Consider the following 13,440-nt stretch of genomic DNA (forward strand, 5'->3'; position numbering starts at 1 on the left):
GAACGCCACAGCCTTTCCCTAGAGCTAAAACATAACCATGGAACAGTTATTCATACTTCTATAAGCAAATGTTGTCTTGCAAGACCAGATACTGTCACAAAAACATGAACTTTGTTGGCAGCGAATGTTGTGCAGCCTGGCAGACAGTAATTTTATAGGGTTTTGAACTCGCTTCCTGTTTTGTGCTTTTATTTTGTCTGATTTCCTGTTTTGTGTCTCCAGCCTATATAATCGCCTCCCTTCCCTTGGGCCCCTGCTGGTTCATCCACTCTGTGTTTCATAAGATCTTGTCATCTGATCTCTACGCCTCGTTTGCTCCTGTCGCCTGTTCCCAAGATCTGTTCTACTGCTCATTTACCCTGCTGCTTCTGTCAATTGGTTCATGGATGTCTGTCTCCTGTGTTCAGTACCTAATCCTCACACCCGCTTAGTTTTCATTGCCATTTTCCCTGCTTCAACCATGGAACCTATATTTTGCGTGCAGGTCATTTTTCTAAATAAGTGGCAGACGTTTTATAAACGGGGTGAGAGGAGCTGATTTGATTGGACTAAAGCCCCGACTCCACCTGCTCGTGGTGCATCCCTCCCACTAGCAATGTATTCACCCTCTCCCCCATGTTGCACCTGGCTGCCCCCACTGTGGGCCATTGCCAAAAATGCAAAAACTTGTTGCACACCCCCATGTGCACCTTTTGCCTGAGGTTTACTGCTGCATCCTTTTTCAGGAAAATAGAGCCAAAGTCTGAAAAGGAGGCTGCCCCAGGATTTCAGGTCTCATTATCCTACTTATTCAACATGAAGCTCTTGATGCTATGAAGGTCTGATGGTCGCTACACAAGATGTGTTTAGCTGAAGGGCTGTTCAGACAGTCGCCATGGATACAATGGTCTGAATCTGGTTCAAATGCCTGAGACTCGACGCCTAAAGGACCACAAAGTGAGATAAAAGGACCTCTATAAGATGGACACTGTTGTCTTACCAATGGTCTGTCGCAGCTCTTCACACAGACTGATGTGGGGGAACCGCAGCATCTGCTTCCATTTCTTGCTTTTTCCTTTTCTGTTTCCGCCACCTCCTGTGAAACAAAAACAGCTTTGGTTGAAACTGGGCAGGAGGACAGCACAGAAACACAAAGGAGGATTCTGGGCAGAGGTGGACGTAGAGCAGAGGTCTGATGGTTCGCACTGTCACTGCGCTCACACTTGACCTGCTCTAGGGGGAGTTTGTACCTTCATTCAGCTTTTGTCTCGTGCTCGTGACCGTGCACAGGAGCAAACGGATGAAGAAAATTAGCCAGTGTAGACACGAAGAACACTTCAGCATGAGTTTAATGTAAATCGGTGTCATGTGAGTGCGTGGCAGGCGATATAAATAGTCCAGGTGAGGATGCTGGTTGGTCAACAAGACAACCACGAAAGGCCAGTTCTCTTTGTGGGTGGTTAATTCAAAGGTGCATTTACATAAAAATGAATTCTAATCAAGTATAAAAGTATTAGTATTCATCAGAAAAGATACTTAGAGAAACACAAGATTTCACGGATCTGTTTAATCAGTGGATTAAAAAAAATGTAAAAGGATGGTTTGTGGTTTTGGTGTTATTTTTTTTTTTTTTTTTTTGGTGACAGCTGTTTGTCTGGCAACCTCAGTGCTGCGAGGCCTCCTCTCTTGATTTTTGTTTTAGTGTAAACACTGCTGGAAACTCTGAACCTGTTTACAAAGTCACACTGGGCCTCAACACAGTTTTTACTCATCCTAAACGTCTTGTCCTTTTTCCTGTGAGGTTTGCTTCAGTCAGATTCACTCTGCTCAAACCTGTCAGAAATTACTCATTTCACCTAGAAAAACGCCACCTGTTCATGAAGTTTGTGACTTTTGAACAGCTGCCTCTCATTCACAAAACTGCCACCAAAGAGTACAAAGAGGAACTCTGCAGCGCTGAGCTGGAAGTTGTGCTGTCACAAAGTCAGCATTGTCAGCAGTCGTATCAAGGGACCTGAAACAACTAGAAAACACGAACGCAGCTGCGAGCGACGAGTCCTCAGAGCTGTGCCTCAAACAAAGACAGAGTTGTTTCACATTAAGTCTGCTGCTGAAAAACATCATCTTAAAGTAAACCGATTCATTGCTGCGGTAGTAAACAGTCGAGGAGAAGTATGATAGAATGGTATACAAGAAGGCAGTTACTGGAACAGAGGATGCACAAAGGGCCAGAGGCAGCGGCTGGGTGAGACGCCTCTCCTAACAGCTGAGCCGTGTCAGTGGCTGTGCCAAGATAGTCCAATAAAATAAAACAAAACAGTGAACTGAAAAGACACAGGGGCAATAGTATAGCAAACACTGTGCTGCATTAAGGTTGTTTAAGTTTATATGTTGTATTTTAGTTAATTTCAGCATCATATTCAGGTCTGGACCGCTCAGTGAGTTTTGTTTTACCAACAAGAAACAAATTCAGGTAAATCAGTCATAGTTGCCACTGAAGAATGAATCAGTTTGCATCAGTACCGTTGTAAGGACCGACTACCTATCTGGGGACAAAAAGGTCCCCACAAGAGCAATAATTTATTTTAGGATTAGGATCAGGTGTTTGGTGATGTCCTCATAAGGACAGTAGCACAGGCTTGTTTATCATCAGTCGAGCAATCAGAATAAAGCATAAAAGAGAAACGAGACGAAGTTCCTGTCCTGCCTGAGTCAGTGCTCAGACTGCAGATTCATTCACCACAGTCAGAAACAGAACAGGAGCCAACGTGACACATGTTGTGCAAGCTTCAAACGTCTGCAGGTTGAGCATGCCTTCTGGGGAAATAACCTGAAAAGAGCTTGTATGGTGGGAAAACAAAAACACAATTCTGATAAGGGATTTATCGTTGCACATGACTGTTCTACAAAGGATCAGGAGGTTCAGGGATCACCGACAACAGACTCAGTGCTTCGAAGTGTAATGAGCTATACCCAATCTAGTTTTCGCTGCACTGTAAAACCTACTGTTTATCAGATGGCGGTGGCACAAGCTGACGTATAGAAGCAACACATAACTCGTGGAGCCATTCACCACCACGGCTCCCAACTTGTAATTTGATTTCTAGAACTAAGTGTTTTGCATTTTGATTGACTACCACTGCTCTTAGTAGGAGACAGAGACAGCACAGAAGCTGCTGAAGTAGTCACTGATCAGAGGGTGTTGTTTACAGCTGCAGCCTCGAGGCGTCCTGCCTTCGTCATCACTCGCTGTTCTGATGAGGGGAAAGTCAACGCCATGCTTCAGGATTTGCTATTCAAATCCTGAAAAAAAGCAGCTGCTTGTCAGACAGGCCGGAGTAAAAGTGAATTATTACACAGACACATTGCAAACAAGATGTTGTGTGTGTCCGGTGAACAGATGATAATATCAGCCACACAATTACAGATAAGCTGATTGATAACGGAGAAAGCCAGCTGACTGATGTCCACTCAGTGCACCAGTGGAAATGTAAATGAAGTCAGGCAGTATGAGAATAGAACGGAAGACACTGAAACAGATTAGACACAGAATTAGACTGAGAGCAGCCTCATTAGCTTCAGTCATGGAAGAAATCATCCCACACAGACACAGGGGAAGAAGATGTGCTGTGACGATACGGGTCAGAGGTGACAACACTGGTGGAGGCGACGAAATAAAAACACAGTACATGTACTGGGTGCAGACTCCAAATAAAAAAATACACATGATGATGGAGGGAAATAAATTAATAATCATTATAATAACATACCATATTTGTTTTTAAGGACATTCTTTCACTTCTGTTGATGTAGTTGTTTCATATTGTACATTTGTCATAATCTGACCTCAGAGTCTTGTCTGTGTTTGGTTTATGGCTTTTGCTCCTCACATGTGAGCACTGTCTTAATTTCTTCAAAGTAGATTGAATATTTTTTAAATTTTGGACTGTTGTTCATAAAACAAATCAAAGACTTGTAAATGGAATTTAGTCCCTATTTATTAACATTGTCTTCACTAAGCGAGTAATAGGTTCAGAGCTAATTAGCAGGCACCAGGACAGCCCAGGACCATTAACAATGGAGAAAGTAGTCGGCAGATTAGTTGGTGATAAAAAATAATTGTTAGTTGCAAGCCCAAATATGGACATTACCCATAAAACACCAAGAACTGTTTGTTCCTACTATGGGTCAAGTTCCAAAAACACTGGAGCTAATAAAAACGTTTGACTGGACCGTCCCTGCCTCCTAAATTCCAGTTTCTTCTCTGTCTCTGCCTGAGACAAAATATTTGTGCCGCTTCACAGGAAGAGTGAACTGTTCATGTGTAAAATCAGGGGAGTGCTCCTTCACAGGCTTAAAAATGCACAGTACCTTTAAACTGAACGGAACCATGTCAGTGTCATGGTCGTGTTTTCACCAGATGAACAGTGGACTTGCAAGATTATTTGCTTGCATCATCTGGCTACATCATTCACTTTGCATTGTCCTGGCATGTCGTTCAGCTTCCTCCCAAATTGTGCATCTTTGCATATGAGCACATCTCTTTTTGGTACCCAGACACGAGTCTGTACTTAAAATGATGATGGTAATATAACAGCCCAGAGGTCAGAGGTCAAGCCTGCCTGCTGCTGGGCACAACAAGCAGACTGAACTGAGCAGATCAGCTCACAGTGCAGGATCATGACAGTCATGTTATCACCCCCCTCTGCAGATGGCATCAGGATTTGGGTGATGAGTCACCACAACCTTTGTCTCCTGTTTAGAAAAACAGTAACAAAGAGCTCTGATAATGATGCCATCTTTCACAATAAGAAGCCTGGTTTCACTTCACACTGTGAGTGTTGATGGGTGTCAGTAGAGCCACTGGCTGTTTGGTAGATGTAACATTTGCTGTGACATATTTGCACTTTAAATGTTTGGCTGAGCTGTTAACCTGGAGCAGTTTAACAAGCCCACGCCAAAGTCATTCATCGCAATTCATTGCACAAAGTACAAACCTCTGTCCAACGCAGCCATTCTGCCTCAACATCCTGTTTCGCAAACGATGCTGCAGCCTCAGCAAGGGAAGCCCGCGGTGTCGCTGCAGTCACATTTCACAAAGCAACCTCTTCCGGACCTCGGTACACTATCACGACCTCCTTTTACAAACCAGTCCGCTTTATGCGCTCTTTGATTGAAACTGTACTGAACAACCCACACATCAATGCGGAAGTGTTTACAGGTCTCTGGGATCCAGTCTTTCATTCGTCATGCTTCATTTCAATAAGTATTAGTGATATCCCCATTGTCTTCTTTCAGCATGCCTCACTGTGAAGGTGGTTAGTGGTTATATCTGTATTTGACAGTTTATAGTGAGCACCGTCAGCAAGGAAGGCGCTAATTTCTATGCAATTATTATATGAACCAGGTCCCTGCCGATTTGCCCACTGTTTATTATTATTTATTACGGACTTGGACCAGCGTTTCGGGACATGTATAGCACCTATGTGTGCTCACGGACCAGCCGGAAAACTTTAAATTGCCCAAGTTGAAAGCTCGGCACGTCGTTCTAGTCACTCGAGAGAACGGCGCGTGTTTTATGTAACATTAATATCGTTACTGAACCGCAGTAACAACGATCTGGACACTAACACAACCAAAGGTACATGCAGTAATAGTGCATATGACCCATGCAGGCATCCTTCCAGCCGGTAGATCGGCTGTGTCGCCGGTGAAGTACCTATAGAGAGAGGAGCTGTCACACCGCCGTGTCCATCCTTACCTTCCCGTGCTTTCAGCAACACCGTGTTGGCTACGATGTTCTCCAGCTCCATGCTGATGTTGTCTGGGGTCACAGCAGCAGACCGAGATCCCGGTCTGCTGCTCCGGTCTCACTGTATCCCTCCTAGACACCGTCCACCACCACCTCCCACCGCTATGTCAAGGAGGTAACATTCAAACCTCCGTGTGCGCCTTCACGCAGTCCTGTGCGGTACTCGTCTATACCCTCCTCTCCTCTTTCTCTTCCCTCCATCTCTCCGCCCTGAAACTGCTGTGAGAGGCGGAGCCAGACTTATCACTGTTGGAAAATTGCAGTTCACTAAAAGCAGAAAATGGCTTGGCTGCACAGTTCTGTGTGCGCCAGGGAGATACTTTTATCTGTTGTAAGATCTTGAAACATAATGCTATGCTGCGTTTATGTCCATGTTTAAGTGCGGTTCTCTTGGCTGCTCTAGTGGACAGCAATTATATGAGTATCAGTATTTTTAACCAAGATATAATCATTGTTATCGTTCACAAACTGACGTTATTCGAGCTCATGGGAGTTGTCTTTAGTTCACTTTTAGCCAAAGAGGAGATGTTTTAAAACTGAAGTCATAGGACTGAATGATACGATGACGGTGATCACTGGCAGAGAAATCTGACTTTTACAACAGAAAGTTTGAGGATGTGTGTTATGATTCGTGGACTTGCTTCCTGTTCGAGGCTTTTATTTTGTTTAGTTTCCTGTTTTCTGTCATCTCACCTGCCCCAGCTTTACTCCGATCTACACTCACCACTCGGGTTCACCTGTCCCTCGTTTTCCTTTGGTCTCTTGTGTATTTATACTCCCTCTTTCCCCCAGGCTGGTTGCTGGCTCATCTGTTCTCCGTGCCTCGTTGCCCCTGTCATCCGTAACCACACCCTGCCTGTCTGCTTTGTCCACTTTGTAAGTTTTTGTATCAGCAGCCTTGGTTATTTTTGGAGTGTTCATTTGAGTTGGGTAGGTAGGTAGGTAGGTAGGTAGGTAGGTATGTATGTATGTAGGTAGGTAGGTAGTACTTTATTGATCCCTCAATGAGGACATTTCAGTGTTTCAGCAGCAATGGAGAACAAACAACATAACACCATGAGAAACAAACACCACACACATATCTTGATAAACAAATTGCAGTACCTCAAGCAGCAATAGAGAACAGACAGCATAACACCATGAGAACAAGCACTGCACACACATCCTGATAAATAAATTCCAAGTGCTCAAAAATGACAGTTAATCCTGGCAGCAAGATTCTTGGTTAGTTTTCCGGGTTTGTTTTAGCTTTTACAGTCTGTTTATAGCTCCCTGACCGTTCTGTGTAGAAATTTAGTTTGTACCTATATTGTGAAGTCTTGTCAGGTTGAGCATCTATTTGCCCATATTTCATATTGAACTGAATAAACGCTAGACCCTAGACCATGTCAACATTTTAGGCCCTTCTCTGCCCAAAACCTAACAATTTGTTTTTATTTGTTCAGTTTTAGCATTGTGCATCAAATGTTTTATCTCTACATGTCATCAATAATAATAATAATAATAATAATAATAATAATGTAGTAATCAGTCGCCAGTTAATGGGACATACAGTACTTTATGAATGAGCTTTGCATTACTTATAATAAATGTCTGTACATTTGTGTGTTTTTTGTATTTGCATTGTTTGGGTGTTTATTTGTGTATCAGAGGTAGAAAGTAACTAGAACAAGTGCATCATTTCAGTTTTGAGGTATCTGTAGGCTACTTGAGTATTTCCATGTCATGCGACTTTATACTATATACTATAGTATTTCTACACTGTAGAATTGCTACAGTCTGAATATTTCTTCCATGTGTATTGTGTCCCGCATACGGAGAGAACTGTGTCAACACAGAAAAATGACGTTCAAAATAGAATTTAAATTTAAAACATTAGCAAAGGTCAAAGTTGGCAAAACGAGGCGTGGTCTGAGATCACATGACGGGAAGTAAACAAACACGTGTTCCTCGTTGCTGCTGCTGCTGCTGCTGCATGCTGTCGTTTCCTCACAGCGGCCGTACAAACTCCCTCTCCGCTGTGGATACAGAAAGATCATAAAAATGCCGAAAGCCAAGAAGTCGGGCAAGAGGAAGAAGTTTGACTACAACCAAGACCGGAAGAAGCTGAAGAAGAGGTTCATTAAGAAGTACAAGCCGAGGATAGAAAGGTAATCGAGGAATGGAGCGTTAGCATGGTAGCTAGCGGTAGCTAACGTTGGGTTTGTTGTGTGAGTGTTTATCCCTTTTTGGTTTGCTTGTTTTTTCGGGGTGTCTTAAATAAAACACGGGGTTTGTAGTTGCCTGAGGCCATGTTTGGAAACCGGGGGTGCGATTTATTGTTTGGTCTTTAAAATGTCAAAATAGTGCTAAAACGATGTCTGTCTAAAATTCTGTTACCGCTGTCTGATTAGTTGTCCCTTATAAAGTGTTTAGCAGCTATATTTAACTGATTTATTAGAGATTCATTAATCACTGGCTAATATTTTATAGAGCAGTTATTAAAGCATTGTTTAGGGGTAATTTTGGGTTGCCAGATTGCGGTACAACTCCCGTCATCACCGAGTTCTCGGGCTTTGGCTTCAGATCAACATCATTCCTCTAAAGCCGCTCTCCACCACCAGTAGAATCTTCCCCCATTTTTAAGAGACAAGAGCACAAAATGTTCATTGGAGAGGTTTCACTAAAAAGATTCATGTGTCATGTTAGAACCTGGCAACCCAGAAGTTTTGTCTGAATATATCAGAATTTGTATTTGGTTTGTTTTAAGGTATAGTTTTCTCCTGCACAAATTCAGCTGATTGTGACTTCACCTGTTAGATTTATTATTGTTGTTGTTATTGTTATTTTAATGCATCTTTGTCTTGTGCTGTTCCTTAGTGCACAAATTCGAAATGCGTGGGACGAGAGAAAGTCCACGGCCAGAAACCTGCAGGAGATGGGTTTGAGTTTTGATCCCAACCGAACTCTGCCCATAAAGGAACAGAGTGTAAGTGGCTTTTATCCCAATTATGCTTCCTGAAAAGACCAGCCTTTAACTTGGATCAGTGTGCTGTGTGCAGTTTAAGCATGTTCTTACATTGTTTTACATTTTCTTTTTTTGACAGTGTGGATGCAGGCAGGATGTTGTTACGTTTTTACATTTTGCTACCAGAACACCACACATTTTAGTATCTTGTGTGTCCCGGTGTTTCCCTTAGGGTAAATAATTTTTTCTGTCAGTCTCTTCTCCCAAATCTTTCAACTTCTGGTGTCTGTTTTTACTGAGAGCTTTGCAGTGAAAAAGTTCAACTCGTTGTTAGGAGGGAATTTTTCCATTCTGTTTAACCATGAGTTCATCAGTACTGCAGAAATTCACACACTATTTTAAACATAAAAAAACTAGTAGTACAAAAAATGTTGTCAGCTTAATCTGTAAAGAAACTGTATGTATGATGGTACATATCCACCCATAACCGCATTACCCCAGAGATATTGTTGTGCCAGATGTGGCCAGGATCGGAGTTGTTCTGTTGGTTGTGTTGCTTCAGCAGCTGGCTCTGCTTTACAGATTTTGGGAAGCTGATAAAACCAGGCTCTTACTCTTCAGGATAAACATAATACACAAGTCCTGCAGGTCAGTTTTTAAAAGGGTGTTTACATCCTGCAGTTAGTTTTGATCAGAAGGGGGCAGCAGAGTGTTGGCCATGATGGGTAAACGTGAAATCAGAAGAAATCTCCTTATATCAAGCAGTCACTCTAGCTGAGGAATCCTCAGATATCTGTGCCTGGATAACAGATATCCAATAAATATGTATTTATTGGTGACATTCAGGGGCAAATACCCCCACAGTGAAACACAACCTGACTGTGATTTCACTTGAGCTTTGTTCATTTCATGCAGTAAAATTGAGCTGCGATGGATGTTGTTTATTCCGTAAAGCGTAGTTAATTGTGTTGCTGTCTTCTGCTTCTGTTGCTGTCTCCCCGAGGTTAATTAAAGCTAATCTGGTGCTCTCAGGCTGCTGCTTGTCTTCCAGCAGCCTCCAACACGGGTTCATTTTGTTAAGTCATGGCAGCGAGTGACCCACAGATGATTTATTTTTGCCTCTTCAGGACTCAGGAGTCAGGACAGTTGAACTCTGCTGCTCATACCTGTCATGTCACATTAGAGAAGTGGATGAATGAACCCATGGCATTGACTTCCATTGTTCTTTGTCTTGTGTTTCTGTTCACTTGTGTAGCTCCTGGGTGAAGGCACAAAGATGAGAACGCGTGTCGGCATCGTGACCAAGCCCTACGTCCTCAGCCGTAAGTCACCACTTTTTAAAACTTCACTGGACTTTGTTTTATTCTTCTGCTTTTGTTAACACTAGAAACCTGCAGCCAGGCCGGAGCCAGAGTCAGGCTGAAGTTTGGTACCTAGTTAATGATTTAGTTTTCATCTTTAGACCAAAATGTATGTTAGTTTTAGTCCTTTTCAGCTGCTTTCATTTACAGTGGATGTAGCCTGTATTTGGTTCAGAATCTAGACTTTTTAATCCAGTTTCACAGAGATGCTTTATTTTTGTCATGCTTTGTTAATGTCTGTCTCATCATATAAGAGACACAAGAGCTGTCCTGTGTGAGGCCTTCAGTGGCCTCTCTGTGGCTCGGTGAGGGATTCAGTGAAATCCCACTGCTGCAGCAGCTCTGGGTTTCAGTGCTGAATGACTTTTATTCCTCCAGCAGTTGTGTTCAGATGTGGTGTGATGATTTTCATCTTACAAACTTAGCCTGTGATGTCGTGCATGTTTTCACTTGATGCCCTTTTTGCTGAATTCAAACAGAAAAATGAGTGAAAGAAGTCCTAACAATCATTAAATCACATGAAGATTAAAACAAAAAAGCATGACTCATCTTTTTGTCCCGTGATTCTGTGAATTCTGATTGTTCTCCTTTTGGTCTGGTTTGGAGCAGAGCTGCAGGAGGAGGCCAGTCGTCCAGAGAAGGACTCAAAGACGTTGTCGTCCGACCTGGTAGAGTACATTCAGCACATGATCCGAGAACACAAGGACAACTACAAGGTAACAAACCTGGGCAGTGTTGCTGCAGCGACCAGCCTGCCAGTTTTACATGATCTAGCTCCGTATTCAACGCGAGTGTAGTTCCCTGCCAGTCACTCTCCATTGCCTGCAGACTGTTTTGATGATTCACACCAGTGCAACACACCCATGCCGGGAAATTAATGAGCAGATCGATGTATTTTTATGGAGTTATTTGTTATTCCACCCAATAACGGCCACGTGTTTAACAGAACCAGACCCACACAGGGCTTTAAAGTTTGATTCTGATATTTAGGGGTTTAAAAAAATTTGCCATATATCAACCAACAGTCTTTTTTTAATTAACAGGAAAAACATAATTTTGATAATGATCTCTTACTTTTCCTTACTGAGTGTCTGCTCGGCTTTCACTGACATTTACTTGTCTCTGTTTTTCCACTGGTCTCATCTCTCTCTCTCCAGTTCCAGACAGTTCTTCTAAAATGCAATGGTCAGACCTGAGCTCAGGGTTTTGGCTTTAATGTTTTTCAAAATACCTGAATACTATATTGGTCATGCTTTATTTTACATGCCTGTAGATTCCAGTTTATTTCTAAATAGTTTCCTAAGATGTTTCCTGGAAAGAACCATGTCATTTAGGTCAAATTATAGGCGCTTTAATGGAAATTCATCTGGGCTGACTAAGGAAAAAAATCAGCCTTAGAGCTGTCTCTTTTTCTGTAATTAATACCAAACTACATGGTTCTTTCCAGAAAACGTTCAAGGGATTATTAGAAACTAGCAGACCTGTAAAATAGTGTTACCAGTGTAATCCAGGGTGTTGGCTAGAGGAGGGAGAACATGACAGAACCGTTGCAACTGTCTTACTGACTGTTTCACAAGTACACCATGTGAAATCCAGTTTGTCAGCAGCTGTAGCTGAAGGAACTGGTGCTGCCAGGCTTATTTAGGTTAAACAGGAGGAGTTTAAGGCCAGTACTTGCATATATGCAGGTAGCTTAAATCAGACGATCCATATGGATGTACCCCGAGGGGAGTTTTGCATAAAGCTTCGGGAGGTGAAGGTTCCTTCTTGGTGCTTCAAGGACACATTGTCCATCTGATACCCGAGGGCCAGCTGCCAGATGTTTGTACCACCCTGGACGCACTCAGCTGCTGCGGAGGACAAGCACTTATCTTGAGGGTACTCTGTGATAACACTGTGCTCCTGTTTGGGTTTCCTTGAAAACCTAGAAACAAAGTTGCACAGCTGAAGGGCAAATCAGCTCTGTGATAACAGCAGCAGACCTGTGTTTGCCTCAGAATGTTAAACTGCAGGGACATGCTGATGCACATCAGGGCCAAAGCCACGAGCTTAGTGTGTCTTTAGTTTTTATTTCTCAGAGCGGCAGGCGCTCATCAGAGATGTGCCTCATTCAAATGGGTTTTTGACAGCTGCTTTAAATGGGGCTGAGTCATCACTGCCAGAATAACATACTCTGTGAATGTGTGTGCGGTTCTTTTAACACTGTTAAACAGATAATATTCCAACCTTGACTTGAAATTCTGAAAGACCGAGTCAGTCACCTGCATATAACTGTGGCACTTCTTTGTGTAACTGCCCTGTCAAATGGAGTTTTGCATCACTCTGAAGCTGGAGTCAGTATACAGGTGGTGTTGGTGCCTAAACCTGGGGAGGTTTAAGATTGTGGTGGAAGCTCAGAACAGAAAACTGTGACGAGGACTCCTGTTGGATAAAATGTTGCTCTATCGGTGCAGTGCACTGTGCTGACTGTTACCAACTAGCCTGCACTGAGTCCAGCATGCGGCAGGGTCCAAACTGACTGTGTTGTCTTCTCTGCTGCAGGCGATGGCCAGGGACGAGAAGAACTACTACCAGGACACCCCCAAACAGATCAAGAGGAAGATCAACGAGTACAAGCGCTGCCACCCGGAGCACTACGACGCCTTCATCAAGTCTTTAGCTGCTCCAGAGCCGATGGACCAGTAGAAGACTGTCACTCACTGTGTGTAAGGACAAGCAAGACAGAAGACTGTTAGACTGAGACACGAGTCCAGTATGTGGACCATAATGAACCCACAGTGACAGGAAGTGTCCAGGAGGACTGAGGGAGGGGACATGTCAGGGGGTTTTGGATTGTTTTCTGTTTGGTTTCCTGAACATTTTCCTGCCTGCTAGTTCTGTTAAAACTATCAGATACGCATGAGCTGTATTATTTAATAATGTTTCACGTCCTAACATACAGTGGAGAGTGGACGCTTTGCTCTGGTCTTTCCCGTGTCGTCGTCCTGATCATCTCAAGCTCACACAGGAGCATGAGCGTCCAAACTAACACACAACCTGTGTAGACATACAGGCAGTTCTGTGTTAAAATGTCCAGAGAACTCGCCAGCCAGCTTGTGACCCAGTTTGTGAGCACAGGAAACTGATTAACTGGCCTGATTACTCCCACATTAAATATGTAATTACAGAACAGAAGTATTGGACTTAGATTTTTTTTTTAAGACTTTGTTTAAACTTGCTTTGTTGCCATAAAATCAGAATGTGCTGTGTTGCACCTAGAAAATAAAAACTTGTATCTAAAAGTCAGCTGACTTGTTTTCCATTGTTGTAAGAAAAACACAAAAGACTTCACAGTCCAGTGG

General features: G+C 43.0%; 2 protein-coding genes across 2 annotated transcripts in view; one reads left to right on the forward strand and one right to left on the reverse strand.

Annotated features, from left to right (window-relative positions):
- grk6 (G protein-coupled receptor kinase 6) overlaps positions 1 to 5,987 on the reverse strand; it is a 35,760-nt gene extending 29,773 nt beyond the window's left edge. The window contains exons 1-2 of the mRNA XM_020615159.1: positions 5,741 to 5,987; positions 980 to 1,075 (exon numbers count right to left, since the gene is read on the reverse strand). Coding sequence (XP_020470815.1) covers positions 980 to 1,075; positions 5,741 to 5,792 — 148 coding nt within the window. The 5' untranslated portion in view covers positions 5,793 to 5,987. The remainder of the gene's footprint in view (positions 1 to 979; positions 1,076 to 5,740) is intronic.
- A 606-nt stretch (positions 5,988 to 6,593) lies between these two features.
- On the forward strand, positions 6,594 to 13,384 carry nop16 (NOP16 nucleolar protein homolog (yeast)). Its single transcript, XM_020615161.1, has 6 exons — positions 6,594 to 6,667; positions 7,787 to 7,941; positions 8,651 to 8,759; positions 9,994 to 10,060; positions 10,709 to 10,815; positions 12,641 to 13,384. The coding sequence occupies exons 2-6, from the start codon at positions 7,835 to 7,837 to the stop codon at positions 12,782 to 12,784; spliced, it is 534 nt and encodes a 177-aa protein (XP_020470817.1). The 5' UTR covers positions 6,594 to 6,667; positions 7,787 to 7,834; the 3' UTR covers positions 12,785 to 13,384.
- Positions 13,385 to 13,440: the final 56 nt, after the last annotated feature.

Source organism: Monopterus albus, unplaced genomic scaffold, assembly GCF_001952655.1.
Source record: "Monopterus albus unplaced genomic scaffold, M_albus_1.0 scaffold159.1, whole genome shotgun sequence".
Taxonomy (NCBI): domain Eukaryota; kingdom Metazoa; phylum Chordata; class Actinopteri; order Synbranchiformes; family Synbranchidae; genus Monopterus; species Monopterus albus.